The 16,528-nt window shown below is 43.8% G+C and overlaps 1 protein-coding gene across 9 annotated transcripts in view; it reads left to right on the top strand.

The window, feature by feature from the left end:
* LOC118394640 (astrotactin-1) overlaps positions 1 to 16,528 on the top strand; it is a 273,688-nt gene that overhangs the window by 161,962 nt on the left and 95,198 nt on the right. For all 9 annotated transcript variants that reach the window (XM_035788061.2, XM_035788064.2, XM_035788062.2 and 6 more), the window contains one exon: positions 846 to 1,034. In XM_035788061.2, coding sequence (XP_035643954.1) covers positions 846 to 1,034 — 189 coding nt within the window. The remainder of the gene's footprint in view (positions 1 to 845; positions 1,035 to 16,528) is intronic.

Genomic DNA, 16,528 nt, shown 5'->3' on the forward strand with positions numbered 1-16,528 from the left:
GTGAATTCGCCACACATATTTGTAATATAACACAAACATTACATACTGTATATAGATGTGTCATTACTAATGCATATCCGATAGGAGTGTTCTATTACTAGCTCTCTTTTTCCATTACTGTTGTAGGTTTTCATATTTCATCCGACACAGAAGTGTGTGGGGGGTGGTTACTGATTTTTTTACACCTGATACCAAAGGACCATCTTTCACAAGGACTGTTCTGTGTCATTCATCACTGTTGCTTCATAATGTAAATGTGGTGTGGGAGTAGCTTGTTGTGAGTGGTGGGATGTTAATGTTAGGGCTCTTGAATGATAATGGAAAAGTTGAAGAGCTGTACATGTTATTTAGTGTTTTCCCAAAGATATGAAAACACCAGCAAGTGTAAATACTAATGACTCAACTATGAGGAATTCATGAAGGCTCAATTTAAGACTTAAAGAAAGCCTCAAGTTTACAGATGGCACTTTTATCACAGTCTGATCACTGTCATAGCTCATCATTTCAAAAACTTAAGTTTTCATTAGGATGTTTACCTAAAACTTGAAATTGAAGTGCAGCATAAGTGTACAGTATGCTTATGTTCCGTATTTTCTAATACCTGCAGCTGCGTCTTACTTACTTTTGACAATTATTTTAATCGACAGAATAATTTATTCTGAGTAAGGAATGTAGTAAAAAATAAGTATCATCAAACCATGTACTGTAAATATTTGTACTTTTTGTGTGTGTCAGATTTATGTGTTTCATAGTTTTTCTATGTTCCTTCCTATGTTTTACACAGGACACTATGGATTTGTCAATAGCCTGTCCGTTGCTAACTCCTGCACTGTGTTTTCTAACAGCGTTCAGCTCTGCTATCCACTCCCTGGACGGTGCCACCCTCCGCAGTGATTTTGTCTCCATCCTCAGGGAGTTTGGTAATCACTTTGTACAAGAGGCAGTGTACGGCTTCGAGGAAGCCTGCACTATCTGGTACCCCAACAAGCAGGTCCAGAGGCAGCTGTGGCTGGAGTACCAGGACATCAGCAAAGGTAAGACCTCTAATTGATTGGAGATACCTTACTTGGAGAAAATGTAAAGTATAATAAGCTCCTGGAGGGCATCCATTGTTGGTTCATGTTCCACAAAATGTATTGTTTTATTTCTGGGGTTCTCGGTATATGGAATTGTGAAAAAGAAAGGGTCAGAATGTATGTCCTTTTTTGAAAAGCCATTTGTCATTTGCTGAGAGTGGACAAAGCTAGGCCTTCTGAAGACCATTGGAAACACCAGCTGAAATGTCAAATTCAGACCTGTTTAAATTAATAGAAATTCACAACATAAATCTCAAACGAGGATTTGACCTTTCCAAGGAGGTTGATAGAGTGCACAGATGCATTATGCCACAGCAATTAATTGCTGTAGATATTCATAACACATTTTTTTTTCAGCTGTCAGTTTCAGCCACATGAAAAAGTGATTTCAATCAAATTCAATCAATGAAATGTATTTATAAAGCCACTTTTACATCAGCAGATGTCACAAAGTGTTTATGCATAAACCCAGCCTAAAATCCCAAAGAGCAAGCAATGCAGATGTAGAAGCACAGAGGCGAGTGTTACGTTCTTATTTTTCAGAGTAAGTAACTCACGGACACTAGAGAAGCTTTAACCAAGTTAATTCTGCCCAAAGGATCTTTACAGCTGTTATTCAGACAGCAAAACATTTCTCACCATCACAGTTATATTCATCCCACTTAAGACACTCCTCCTTCTCTCCAATCCTTACATTTTATCCTTACATCTTATGGTTCTACAGGAAGAGGGTAATAAGATATTAAACCCTTATTACTCCCGTAAGGGAATCTGACCTCACCTCCTGACCTCAACCCCTCCTTCACCTAATCCACAGATGTCTATATGTCTCCCCTATATCAGCACGTTGCTCCTCCCGTCCACCCAACACATTCCAAAGACATCTGTCTTTCTTCAGAGAACCAATAACTTCTGACATAAAATCCAGTCTCTTTCACTCCTTTGATTCTATGCTTCTTTCCTATCATTTATTTAATATCTCTATGTTCAAAGTTTAGCCGATTCCAACAGTCCTTCCTCTTGAACAATAGCATCCTAATGTTCAATTTACATAAACTTGGAAATTACTAATACATGGATAAACAATGATAATAAAACATGAATTAAACAAACTAACAAATGGAACAAATAATGAACAAACATTCACTGGTTTTCAATTTCAGAGACTTATGGCCTCTGTACTATGATCACGCAATTTTATTTCCATCTATCATCACACAACAAAATGCAATGGAGCAGCTTTTAGTTTCTCCACTTCCCCCTTCTGGTTACTAAGAGAGTAATAGCACAAGCTTGGAAAGCAACAAAAAGACATAAAACATAACAACATTAACAATGTGATAAGCTATGCATAATTATATATGCATGAAAACCAAAGTCTGAGACCCTGACAATTCCCACTCTCTCTTCACCCGACTCTATGCCTCCCGGATACTTTCCTGATGGTTTCCACAAAAATGAAAGCTCTACAAAGCTTCCTCATGCTTTCGCCCAGTCTTCTCCTTTTGGCCCCAGGTTCCGAGAGGTGTTTCCAAGTCATGTCATTTTCACTTTGTTCCCCATCTCCTGCATTTCACCTGATATACAAGTGCTTATCCCTAATCAACGTTACATCCTCTTGACGTAACTCAGTACAGTATGTGCTTTCACATCAATGCTCAATGCCTTCAACATTTTGTTCAGAGTACAATTACCCCTCTATCCTCTATCATATGATGCATTAACCAATAAAGCAGCTAACCCAACCCAACTATGATGTTTAAAGTAGCTCCCAGACCCAACCCATCTGTATGTCTGACAGGGGAATCTAGTCTCTCTCTCTCTTGCTCCGCTTCCTTTGTCATGATGTTTTCACTCACCCATTATGCAGCTGGATCTCACTTCACGTGAGAACTATGCACCCCCCCACGGAGAGACATGACGATATTTACCGCTGCAGGTACTGTAGGTAAATTTTGTGTCCCAAACCAATGCTGTCCCAACACCCCCGCCTGGTGTCTCTTGATGTACACTCAATCTCCAGTATTCAGCCTGTGCCCTTGGTTATATCTCTGCTTTCACCTGAGGATATATACACTGCAACACATGGGTCATTTCCTGACAACATAATTTGTGATATTTGAGTAACCGCATCCCCTTTCCTCCCATCGGTCCCCCAGTTACCAGATACCAATCCATGTGACATGAGTTGTCATTAACTGATATCCCAACAATGCTACTAAAGTTAACATTGCTACTTCCAACATGGCCCATGACTATTGTCTCACAATACCCCTCATTTGCGCAGTAGTCCAATTCCATGCTGTCAATATAGCATCCTTCGCTATTAGTACTGCTCCTTCAGTTACTGTCCCTACAGCTCCTTCAGTTACTGTCCCTACAGCTCCTTCAGTTACTGTCCCTACAGCTCCTTCAGGTACTGTCCCTACAGCTCCTTCAGTTACTGTCCCTACAGCTCCTTCAGTTACTGTCCCTACAGCTCCTTCAGGTACTGTCCCTACAGCTCCTTCAGTTACTGTCCCTACAGCTCCTCCAGGTACTGTCCCTACAGCTCCTTCAGTTACTGTCCCTACAGCTCCTTCAGTTACTGTCCCTACAGCTCCTTCAGGTACTGTCCCTACAGCTCCTTCAGGTACATTACTGTCCCTACAGCTCCTTCAGTTACTGTCCCTACAGCTCCTTCAGTTACTGTCCGTACAGCTCCTTCAGGTACAGTCCCTACAGCTCCTCCAGGTACTGTCCCTACAGCTCCTTCAGTTACTGTCCCTACAGCTCCTTCAGTTACTGTCCCTACAGCTCCTTCAGGTACTGTCCCTACAGCTCCTTCAGGTACATTACTGTCCCTACAGCTCCTTCAGTTACTGTCCCTACAGCTCCTTCAGTTACTGTCCGTACAGCTCCTTCAGGTACAGTCCCTACAGCTCCTTCAGTTACTCTCCCTACAGCTCCTTCAGTTACTGTCCCTACAGCTCCTTCAGTTACTGTCCCTACAGTTCCTTCAGGTACTGTCCCTACAGCTCCTTCAGATACTGTTCCTACAGCTCCTTCAGGTACGGTCCCTACAGCTCCTTCAGTTACTGTCCCTACAGCTCCTTCAGTTACTGTCCCTACAGCTCCTTCAGTTACTGTCCCTACAGCTCCTTCAGGTACTATCCCTACAGCTCCTTCAGTTACTGTTCCTACAGCTCCTTCAGTTACTGTCCCTACAGCTCCTTCAGTTACTGTCCCTACAGATCCTTCAGTTACTGTCCCTACAGCTCCTTCAGTTACTGTCCCTACAGCGCCTGCCGTGAGAATACCTCCTGCATGCAATTTGTCAAATGTTCGCCGGCTGTTAGAAATTGGAGAAAAACAAAATGAGTTGGGAATAATATCCAACCTAACAAAACTCTGAGTCACAGGTGTCCTGAAAGTTTACCATAGTGTCTGACATGCCACCACTATCTCTTCTACTCTCACCATGATCTAGGTATGTGTAATGTTTGTGGACAGTTAGTTGTGGACAGTTAGTTAGTTGCCATATTGTGGACAGTTAGTTGTCCTCCCTCTTCTATGAGCCACTTCCTGCAACAATATACAGTCTCTGGGAATGATACTCCTCTATCATTACATATAACCCATAACACACTATGCTCCTAATGCATTTTCTACATTTTCTGCTTCAGCAATTCTCTCTCGCTGTATCCCAATCACGACTAAAACATTTTTATCAATTATCCAACCCAAATTTAGAAGGACTGACCTCAGTGCTTACTTTGAGTCTAGGGCTCAAATTCCAGTTTATCAACTTAGCACACATCACCCCTTTTAGAACATACATTTATAAACAACTTTTTATTGCCGGTCATAACTCTTCTCATTACAGCCCCCCTTTGACCCTGTCATTAGTGGCCTGGTAAAGAAAGATCAGTATCTCAATGCATTCTCAGTCTAAATAGATAGCAGTGCGTATAACCCCCCTCCTTCATCCGGCACTTACCATTCTAGCGTGTCTTCTTCAGATATCGTTTACAGTTCATTTTCCCAACGGCACATGTAACTTTTGCCTATCACATTTCATGGCCCTTGATAATGTCCCCATTTTAATATCCAAGTAGATACTTCCGTTTCTCTCACATACAGAAGTCTCTCATCTGAGCTTGTTCTCTCTCCACGCTCACTCCACACGCGCTCTCAGCACCCCGGCCCTGGTTTATGGCTCGGACTCAGATAGGAGTGGTAAAAGTCACTGTCTCTCTCATTGCACGCCTTTGTCGCTCTTTCTTCAGCCTGTTATACGGAGGGTTTTGAGGTCTACACACACTGTCTATGGTCAAATTATTCCTTCCATGCATTAAGACACGATCTGACGTCACCTTCCATGATAACCTAAAAAAAAACACAGATCATAACAACAGTTAAGTTCAATACATTTCTGTTTCAGGAAACCAGACAAACAGTGACAATATATGACGAATTATGACATTAACCTTATCTTAATAACATCTCTAAGACAGATGTCATAACATAATGTTACTGCTAAAACCATTTTCAAAATTTGTCCATACTTCCTTATTCTACTGGCGATCTCTCGGAAGAGTTACTAGATTATGAAGTTAGCATCCTAACCCCTCGCAGAATTCCCACTCCAGGATCCCAAACTGGTGAAATTTGTATCAAAACAAAAGCACAACATGAAATCACCAATACATATATCACAATCCATTTGAAGTAACTGTCATCCCTTATTAACATATATTTTCCTTTCTATTTGCAGCCTGAACACAGTACCACTGTATAAGTACTCAAAGACCAGAACCTCAGAGAACTGGTCATTTTCCTGATTAAAAGTAAACATGTTATATCAAAAATAAACAAATTCGAAAAACGAATCAACTTAGAATTACAACTCTTATAACTCCCTACCGAAAAAATAATAATATCCTAAATGAATGGTACAATTTCGGTAGAGAATGGTGTTTCTCATGAATTTTATAATGAAATCCCCCTGTTCCGTTAATTTCTAATGAGGTTGATCATTTCTCATTAGGAATTTTTAGTATACAGGGCTTTCGAGACCATTAAAATGTTTCTTCTCCATTTCTTTCCCTGTCCTTCGGAAACCATTTTACCTACCTCTTCAAAACATTTCCATCCTCCTGCAAGGATGGAATCTTCAACCCAAAACACATTTTCCTGTGGCAAATTTAGCCAATTTCTCATCGTAAGGAATCTGCAATATTTACATGTGGTTCACTAACACTTTCTCTCACCAAGGCAGCCGCCTTAGCCATTTCGTCTGCTTTACGATTACCTATGGCAATTTTATCTGTACGACTAGTATGAGCTTCACATTTCATGACTGTTCATTTACTGGGTAACTGACATGCTTCTGATAATGCCTCTACCTCCAGACCATTTATTTTTATTGCTGTTCCTGTCACTGTTAACCTGCCCCATTGTGACCACAATGTACCCAAATCATCAACTACTCCAAATGCCCGTTACTCTTCCTGTAACGGCGTTCTTCGTTTGTAGAAAGAGAGTCGGACCGAAATGCAGCGTGGTGGTTAGTCATGTCTTTAATGAAGAAAGCGATACATGAAATAACTATACAAATACAAAAACAACAAACGGAACGTGAAAATCTAATTACAGCCTATCTGGTGAAACTACACAGAGACAGGTACAATCACCCACAAAATACACAGCGAAACCAGGCTACCTAAATACGGTTCCCAATCAGAGACAACGAGATTCACCTGACTCTGATTGAGAACCGCCTCAGGCAGCCAAGCCTATACAACACCCCTAATCAGCCGCGATCCCAAATACTACAAACCCCTATACGAAAATACAATAACATAAACATACCTGGGATAATCCACCCTCGCCGCCGACCATGGCCTAATAGTCCTCACCCAGAACCCCACAGAACTGAGGAGCAGCTCGTGACTGAGGGGCATCTCGGGACTGAGGGACAGCTCGGGACTGAGGGGCAGCCTGGAACTGAGGGGCAAGCCCGGAACTGAGGGGCAGCCCGAAACTGAGGGGTAGCCCAGTACTGAGAGAAAGCCCAGTACTGAGAGGAAGCCCAGTACAGAGAGGAAGCCCAGTACTGAGATGAAGCTCAGGCAGGTAGTAGGCTCTGGTAGATCCTGGCTGGCTGGCGGAACTGGAAGATTCTGGTTGACTAGCAGATCTGGAAGATTCTGGTTGACTGGCAGATCTGGAAGAGACTGGTTGACTGGCAGATCTGGAAGAGACTGGTTGACTGGCAGATCTGGAAGAGACTGGTTGTCTGGCAGATCTAGAAGATCATGGCTGACTGGCGGATCTAGCTGCTCTATGCAGACTGACAGTTCCTTGTAGACTGGCAGCTCCTTGCAGACTGGCAGATCCTGGCCGACTGGCAGATCCTGGCCGACTGGCAGATCCTGGCCGACTGGCACTTCTGGCGGATCCTGGCTGACTGGCACTTCTGGCGGATCCTGGCTGACTGGCACTTCTGGCGGAACCTGGCAGACTGGTGGATCCAGGCTGACTGGTGGATCTAACCGATCCTGACAGACTGGCGACGCTGGGCAGACTGGCGGCGCTGGGCAGACTGGCGGCGCTGGGCAGACTGGCGACGCTGGGCAGACTGGCGGCGCTGGGCAGATTGGCGGCGCTGGGCAGACTGGCGGCGCTGTGCAGACTGGCGGTGCTGGGCAGACTGGCGGCGCTGGGCAGACTGGCGGCGCTGGGCAGGCGGGAGACTCCGGCAGCGCAGTAGAGGAGAAAGGCTCTGGCTGCGCTAAACAGGCGGGAGACTCCAGCAGCGCAGGAGAGGAGAAAAGCGCTGGCTGCGCTGAACAGGCGAGGTGCACTGAAGGCCTGGTGCGTGGTGCTGGAACTGGTTGTACTGGATCGAGGACACGCACAGGCAGCCTGGTGCGTGGAGCTGCTACCAGAGGACTGGAGTGTGGAGGTGGCACAGGATGGGCTAGACCGTGAAGGCGTACTGGAGATCTTGAGAGCAGTGTTGGCACAGGACGTGCAAAGCTAGGGATGTGCACAGGAGGCTTAGTGCGTGAGGCTGGCACATTTTTCACCAGCCGACTAACACGCACCTCAGGACGAGTATGGAGCGCTGACCCAGGTGCCATCAAATCCCCGACACGCTCCGTCGGGCGAATCTTGTACCTAAAGCACCAAGCTAGCAACTGCCTCATTACTCTCTCCTCCACTTTCCCCATTAACTCCTTCACAGTCTCTGCTTCGCTCACCTCTAACACCGGCTCTGGTTCTGGTCTCCTCCTTGGCTCCTCACGATAAACAAGGAGAGTTGGCTCAGGTCTATCTCCTGACTCAGCCATACTCTCCCTGAGCCCCCCCGCAAGACATTTTTGGGGCTGGTTCTCAGGCTTCCATCCGCTACGCCGTGCTGCCTCCTCATATCTGCGCCTCTCAGCTTTCGCCGCCTCCAGTTCTTCCTTGGGGCGGCGATATTCTCCAGGTGGTGCAGCCTCTCCCACTGCAGCTGCTCTTCACGATTAACAGGGAGAGTAGGTTCAGGTCTGACTCCTGACTCTGCTACTCTCTCCCTGAGCCCCCGCCCAATAAATATTTGGGGTTGACTTTCGGGTTTCGCTCTGCGCCGCCGTCTCTTTCTTTTCGATTCCATTCGCCTATAGCCCTCTTCGCACTGTTCCAGCGAATCCCAGGCGGGCTCCTGCACTCTCTCTGGGTCGACCGCCCACCTGTCGATTTCTTCCCACGTCGTATACTCCATGCCTCTGCTGTCCATAACGTCCTCCCTTCGCTGTTCCAGCTGTCGCTGCCTGTTAACACGCTGCTCGGTCCGTGTGTGGTGGGTGATTCTGTAACGGCGTTCTTCGTTTGTAGAAAGAGAGTTGGACCGAAATGCAGCGTGGTGGTTACTCATGTCTTTAATGAAGAAAGCAATACATGAAATAACTATACAAATACAAAAACAACAAACGGAATGTGAAAATCTAATTACAGCCTATCTGGTGAAACTACACAGAGACAGGAACAATCACCCACAAAATACACAGCGAAACCAGGCTACCTAAATACGGTTCCCAATCAGAGACAACGAGAATCACCTGACTCTGATTGAGAACCGCCTCAGGCAGCCAAGCCTATACAACACCCCTAATCAGCCGCGATCCCAAATACTACAAACCCCTATACGAAAATACAATAACATAAACCCATGTCACACCCTGGCCTGACCAAATATATAACGAAAACACAAAATACAATGACCAAGGCGTGACACTTCCCTTCTGTGTTCATGTGTCATCTGAATACAATATTTTCCTGATTCCAATGATGTTTCTTGCAAATCAGGCCTAGGTTTTGGAGTAATCTGATCTGGGTCACATGTATGTGATTCACCCTCCCCTTATTAATTTGTAAGTTTTCCCCATTTAATGTTAACTCCCAGTTTGTTCATCTTGCATGAGTAACATGTTGTGCTTTCGTGCTGCCACTATGGTTGCTACTGCGTGTGTAACATACAAATCTACTTTTTGACCCATTGTAATGGAAGCCGTGTTATGTAACACCGTTTCTGTCGCCTGTACCGCCCTGAGGTACGGTGGTATTCCTCTTGGCCCTTTTTTCGTAACCATCGCGCTACAATGTTTTTCCTGTTCATTAACAAAACATTTTTTTAAAGATAATTTTATGTTTGGCAATCCCAATGCTGGCACTTGACACAATTGCTTCTTTAACTCGACAAACGCTTCTTCACACTCTTGATTCCACTCTATCCTCTCATGGGGACTCTTCCCCCCTTTCGGCCACTCTGTAAGTGTCTCAGCAATTTCAGTGAATGACGAAACAAAATGTCTGACAAAATTGAAAACTCCTAAAGTTTTCCTGAGCATGCGAGGAGTGTTTGGCCATGTTTCTACCCGATCCGGGGTATCTTGCCCTTAGAAATCAAAACCCCAAAATATGTTACCTCTTGCTTTGCTCATTGTGCTTTGTCATACGATGGTTTATAACCCTGTTCCGCCAAATTGTCTACCAATGTGGTGCGGTCTCGCATATTAGTTTCTTTGTCTTTTGACGCTAATAACAAATCATCCACGTATTATACATTACATTACATTACATTTAAGTCATTTAGCAGACGCTCTTATCCAGAGCGACTTACAAATTGGTGCATACACCTTATGACATCCAGTGGAACAGCCACTTTACAATAGTGCATCTAAATCTTTTAGGGGGGTGAGAAGGAATACTTATCCTATCCTACACAGAACCTACAATTGATACCCTTTTAATGATGATTTCAATGCAAAATGATGCCAAGTGAGACTATTTGTTTATCCCATTGGTACTCTACTAAAAGTTAGGTAAAACGTGAACTCATACTTCTTCCATCACATAGAAACTGTAATCTCTATGAACCACGTATTGATCGAACAGAGACTATACACCGCTAGGTGAAAGTTCCATACTTGCTCATCTCGAAACGATTAGTTGTTGCTCTTTTGAAGAAGATAACTCTTGTATAGCAGCATTTCCTGCTAATGCATTAGGTTCCAGTATCACCTTACACTCATTCTTCCAATGCCCGATAGTCCCACATCTGAAACAGGGAGCTATCCCATAATGCTTTGATGTTTTTTCACTACGTTTCTTAGTTTTATCCTGGACATTGAAACTATAGTTAGTGGATTTCTCTATGGCCCTATTAACCCCTCGCAAGTCTGCGAGTTGAGCGGAGTTATATTCCACTCTCAAAACCTTGTCTTGAATTAAATCTAGTAACCCCGCAATTACCGTTTTGATCACAGGGTTCAAAACTGCCATCAAAGCAGAAGTGCAAATTCTATCAGTACACTCCCGTTACCAGTCCTTCTGTAGTAGTTTACTCGTACTCATTTTAGGTTTATCGTGATGCATTTTCTGTTGATAGAATGCTGACATCAAAACACTGGTATATTGAGCTTTTGATTCTGGTTTTATGTCTTTATGCCAAGTCATAATTGCCTCCCTGAATTCTTTATTAGATTTTAATTCTCCGTCAGCAGGAAAATGTTGTCCAATTTTATAAAATTGACAAAAAATGTCCCATATTCCAGTCGAATTGGTAGAATGCTTGTGCACTTATTTTAGCTCCTCCATGGCTTTATTAAAATATGCTAGCTCTATATTACAGGGAGAAATGGGTCCGTTTGTCGCCATATCAATAGTTATTATTCCCTAAACTCTCCCAACGGTGTTCAGGGTATTTCAGATTCCTTCACTCCCGTCTATAATACCCACCTTCTATTAACTATTTTCTAAGATAGCATTACACACTTCACGGGATAATAATTAATTGGTCACAGCACTTAATACATTGTATTAGAACCGATACCATAAACGTCTGCGAACCTATTACTTGAGAATACGGATGATTTACTGGATTCCTCCAATATCGCTATTATTGATAACACACATCACCAAAATTATTCACACTTCTCTTCCTATTTCCACATAATCTGCCATGGTTCACTACCTCAACAGGTCACAAAACACACACTCACACCCTGCGCTCTCACAGCCACTACGACTGGGCCTTTTGCCCTTCTTATGGGTCTATATACCGTTACACTATTGTTTTACTCTCCACAGGACTACCCTGTTCAGGACTTCCCTTCTCTTCTATGAGATTCTACCCTCCACAGGAACTATCATGCTTGGGACTTATGAGACTTATCCTCCACAGATCTATTCTGCTCGGGACTTACTCTTGACATTTTACCCTCCACAGGATCTATCCTGCTCGGGACTTACTTTATACTTTATGGTACTAGCATATACCACAAAGCTACGACCGGTCATTACACAACGGGCCTATAGAATTAAACTTAGGCTCTCCAGGTCCGCATCTCATAATTAGTTCAGCCAACGATTCTCATCTCCCAAGATGTCAAAATGAGTGGAAACAGATATAGGAACTAGCCTACCTTGTTTTTTGCCAGCTCTGCTCCACTGATCTGGACTCTTTGGTTTGACTACAAATCGTGATGAATCCCGCCGACAACGCCATCTGTTAGGTTCATATTATTCAGAGTAAGTAACTCACGGACACTAGAGAAGCTTTAACCAAGTTTAATTCTGCCCAAAGGATCTGTACAGCTGTAATACAGACAGAAAAACATTTCTCACCATCACAGTTATATGCATCCCACTTTAGACACTCCTCCTTCTCTCAATCCTTACATCTTATGGTTCTACAGGAAGAGGGTAATAAGATATTAAACCCTTATTACTCCCTTAAGGGAATCTGACCTCACCTCCTGACCTCAACCCCTTCTTCACCTAATCCACAGATGTTCATCTGTCTCCCCTATATCAACACGTTGCTCCTCCCGTCTACCCAACACATTCCAAAGACATCTGTCTTTCTTCCGAGAATCATGATGATGATAAATGATAGGAAAGAAGCATAGATTCAAAGGAGTGAAAGAGACTGGGTTTTATGTCAGATAAAACATAAAACCCAGTCTCTTTCACTCCTTTGATTCTATGCTTCTTTCCTATCATTTATTTAATATCTCAATGTTCAAAGTTTAGCCGATTCCAACACTAGGAAAAACTCTCTAGAAAGGCAGGAACCTAGGAAGAAACCTAGAGAAGAACCAGGCTCTAAGGGCTGTGCACGGTGGAGATTATAAGAGTACATGGCCATTAATTAAGGCAAAATCGTTCTTCAAGATGTTGAAACGTTAATCACAAATAATAACCACAGTGGTTATAGAGGGTGTAACAGCACAGCACATTAGAAGTAAATATCAGTTGGCTTTTCATAGCCGACCATACAGAGTTTGAGACAGCAGATGCAGTAGAGAGAGTGAGAGAGCGGGTCAAAACAGCACGTCTGGAACAAGGTTGCATGTTGAATAGGTCAGGGTTCCATAGCCACAGGCAGAACAGCAGAAACTGGATCAGCAGCACGACCAGGTGAACTGGGGACGGGGACAGCCAGGAGTCGTCAGGCCAGGTAGTCTTGATGCATGGCCCTAGGGAGAGAGAGTGAGAGAGAGGGATTGGAGAATTAGAGGGAGCATACTGTTGGAGACTGTGTGACTTGAGCTTGTTTTAATTACATAATGAGCCTGTTTATAACTGCATAAACAGCTTATTAGTAGTATCAACTTGTTATTGGTTAGGATGTTGGAGCTTGTGTGTGTGTTATTACAGTGACAACGGGAAGTACAGCAATTGTCTGTCTTTCCAGACATGTTCTTGCATATTGTTAAGGAAGTAGGTAAAAGGAAACAGTCAAGTGTCAGTTACTGGTATGCTAGGATAGTCTCTGTGGAACTAGAGCAAGGACAGATGTGGAACTCAACATCGAGGTTGAGGTGAGGAGAACAGTTGAAGAGGGAATAAACCTCTGAGAGAGGGCCCACCCAATAACACTCAAGTCTTGTCTCACACACACACACACACACACACACACACACACACACACACACACACACACACACACACACACACACACACACACACACACACACACACACACACACACACACACACACACACACACACACACACACACACACACACGTCCCTGCCCATAAAGGTTCTGGGCTCAGGCTGGGCCACGACAGTACCAATAAGGGGTTGATTGTTTATCTTAAGACATACAAGGACATACAAGGAGGTATAAATATGTGCTTAAGTGACTTGTATGTTGTGCTATGCAGCCGCTACATCCTGTTGGGTGTAATAAATCTAGTTTGAGCTTCCTTTGGGGTCTGTCTAGATTTGTACCAGAACTTAGAACCTAACAATACTTAAGATCACACAGGACACCAGATAAGACAGGAGAATTACACCAGATTAGACAGACTGACCCTAGCCCCTCGGCATAAAAGACTATTGCAGCATAGATACTGGAGACTGAGACGGGAAGGGTCAGGGGACACTGTGGCCTCGTCTGACGATACACCCAGACAGGGCCAACCCGGCAGGATATAACTAACCCCTCCCACTTTGCCAAAGCACAGCCCTCACACCACCAGAGGGATTTTAACAGACCACCAACTTACTACCGTGAGACAAGGCGGCGTATAGCCCAGTAAGATCTCCCCCACCGCACAAGCCTGGGGGGGCACAAAAACGGACAGGAAGATCAACTCACTCAAATCGAGTATAGAGAAAAAGCCTGGCACGACGTGATGCACCCCTCCTAGGGATGGCATGGGAGAGCACTAGCAAGCCAGGGCTTCAGTCCCCACAATTGGGTCAGAGACAGACAATCCCTGTGAAGAGAGGGGAAACGGCCAGGCAGAGACAGCAAGGGGGGTTCATCACTCCAGTGCCTTGCCATTCACCTTCTCACCCCTGGGCCGGACTACACTCAATCATAGGACCTACTGAAGAGAAGAGTCTTAAGTAAAGAATTAAAGGTCGAGACCGAGTCCGTCTCTCACATGGGTCGGCAGACCATTCCATAAAAATGTATCTTTATAGGAGAAAGCCCTGCCTCCAGCTGTTTGCTTAGAAATTCATAGAAAAATAAGGAGGCCTGCGTCTTGTGAACGTAGCGTGCGTGTAGGTATGTACGGCAGAACCAAATTGTCAAGATAGGTAGTAGCAAGTCCATGCACACACACACACACACACACGCACGCACGCACGCGCGCGCACGCACGCACGCACGCACGCACGCACGCACGCACGCACGCACGCACACACACACACACACACACACACACACACACACACACACACACACACACACACACTTTATAGATTAGCAATAAAACATTGAATTCCGCCTTAGCCTTAACAGGGAATTGTTTGGTTCGAGTCAAGAGTCTAGCTGCCATATTTATCACTAGCTGAACATTATTTAGTGCTTTATCTGGGTAGCTGGAGAGTAGAGCATTGCAGTTGTCTAGTCTTGAAGTGACAAAAGCATGGATTAGCTTTTCTGCATGATTTTTGGACAAAATGTTTCCGATTTTTGCAATGTTACGAAGATGGAAATAAGGTGCTCATTAACTATTTTTGAAAGTTTGTCAAAAGAGAGATCAGTGTCCACAGTAACAGAAAAGTAATTCACAATTTCATTTGAGATGATCTGTAAAACCATCAAGATTAGTTGTCAGATCAAACAGCAACCTAGAACTAGCATCTCTGTTTTGACCGAGTTTAAAAGTAAAACATTTGCCGACATCCACTTCCTAATGTCTGAAACCCAGGCTTCCAGGATAGACAATTTCAATTCAAAAATCTTTGAGAGGAATGGAAGATTCAAAATACAGTACCAATCAAAAGTTTGGACATCCACTAATTCAAGGATTTTTCTTTATTTTTGACAATTTTCTACATTGTAGAATAATAGTGAAGACATCAAAACTATGAAATTACACATATGGAATCATGTAGAAACCAAAAAGTGTTAAACAAATCAAAATATATTTGAGATTCTTCAAAAGAGTCCCCCTTTGCCTTGATGACAGCTTTGTACACACTTGGCATTCTCTCAACCAGCTTCACCTGGAATAGCCCTTACACAGTTTGAAGGGGTGTTGGGTCATTGTCCTGTTGAAAAACACATGATAGTCCCACTAAGTGCAAACCAGATGGGATGGCGTATCGCTGTAGCATTCTGTGGTAGCCATGCTAATTAAGTGTGCCTTGAATTCTAAATAAATCACAGACAGTGTCACCAGCAAAGCACCCCCACACCATCACACCTCCTCCTCCATGCTTCATGGTGGGAACCACACATGCAGAGATCATCCGTTCACCTACTCTGCACCTCACAAGGACACAGGGGTTAGAACCAAACTTCTCAAATTTGGACTAATCAAACCAAAGGACAGATTTCCACCAGTCTAATGTCCATTGCTCGTGTTTCTTGGCCCAAGCAAGTCTCTTCTTCTTATTGGTTCACGCCTGATTCACGCAGTCTCCTCTGAACAGTTGATGTTGAGATGTGTCTGTTACTTGAACTCTGTGAAGCATTTATTTGGGCGGCAAATTCGGCTGGTAACTCTTCGGCTCTTATCCTCTGCAGCAGAGGTAACTGGGCCTTTCATATGGTGGTACTCATAAGAGCCAGTTTCATCATAGCTCTTGATGTTTTTTTGCGACTGCAACGTTCTTGAAATGTTTCGCATTGACTGACATTCATGTCTTAAAGTAATGATGGACTCTCATTTCTCTTTGCTTTTTTGAGCTGTTTTTGCTGTAATATGGACTTGGTATTTTACCAAATATATTTTGTATACCACCCCTACCTTGTCACAACACAACTGATTGTCTCAAATGCATTAAGAAGGAAAGAAATTCCATAAATTAACTTTTAACAAGGCACGCCTGTTAATTGAAATGCATTCCAGGTGACTACGTTATAAAGCCATTTGAGAGAATGCCAAGAGTGTGCAAAGCTGCTATCAAGGCAAAGGGTAGCTACTTTTAAGAATCTCAAATATATTTAG

Source organism: Oncorhynchus keta, chromosome 15, assembly GCF_023373465.1.
Source record: "Oncorhynchus keta strain PuntledgeMale-10-30-2019 chromosome 15, Oket_V2, whole genome shotgun sequence".
Lineage (NCBI taxonomy): Eukaryota > Metazoa > Chordata > Actinopteri > Salmoniformes > Salmonidae > Oncorhynchus > Oncorhynchus keta.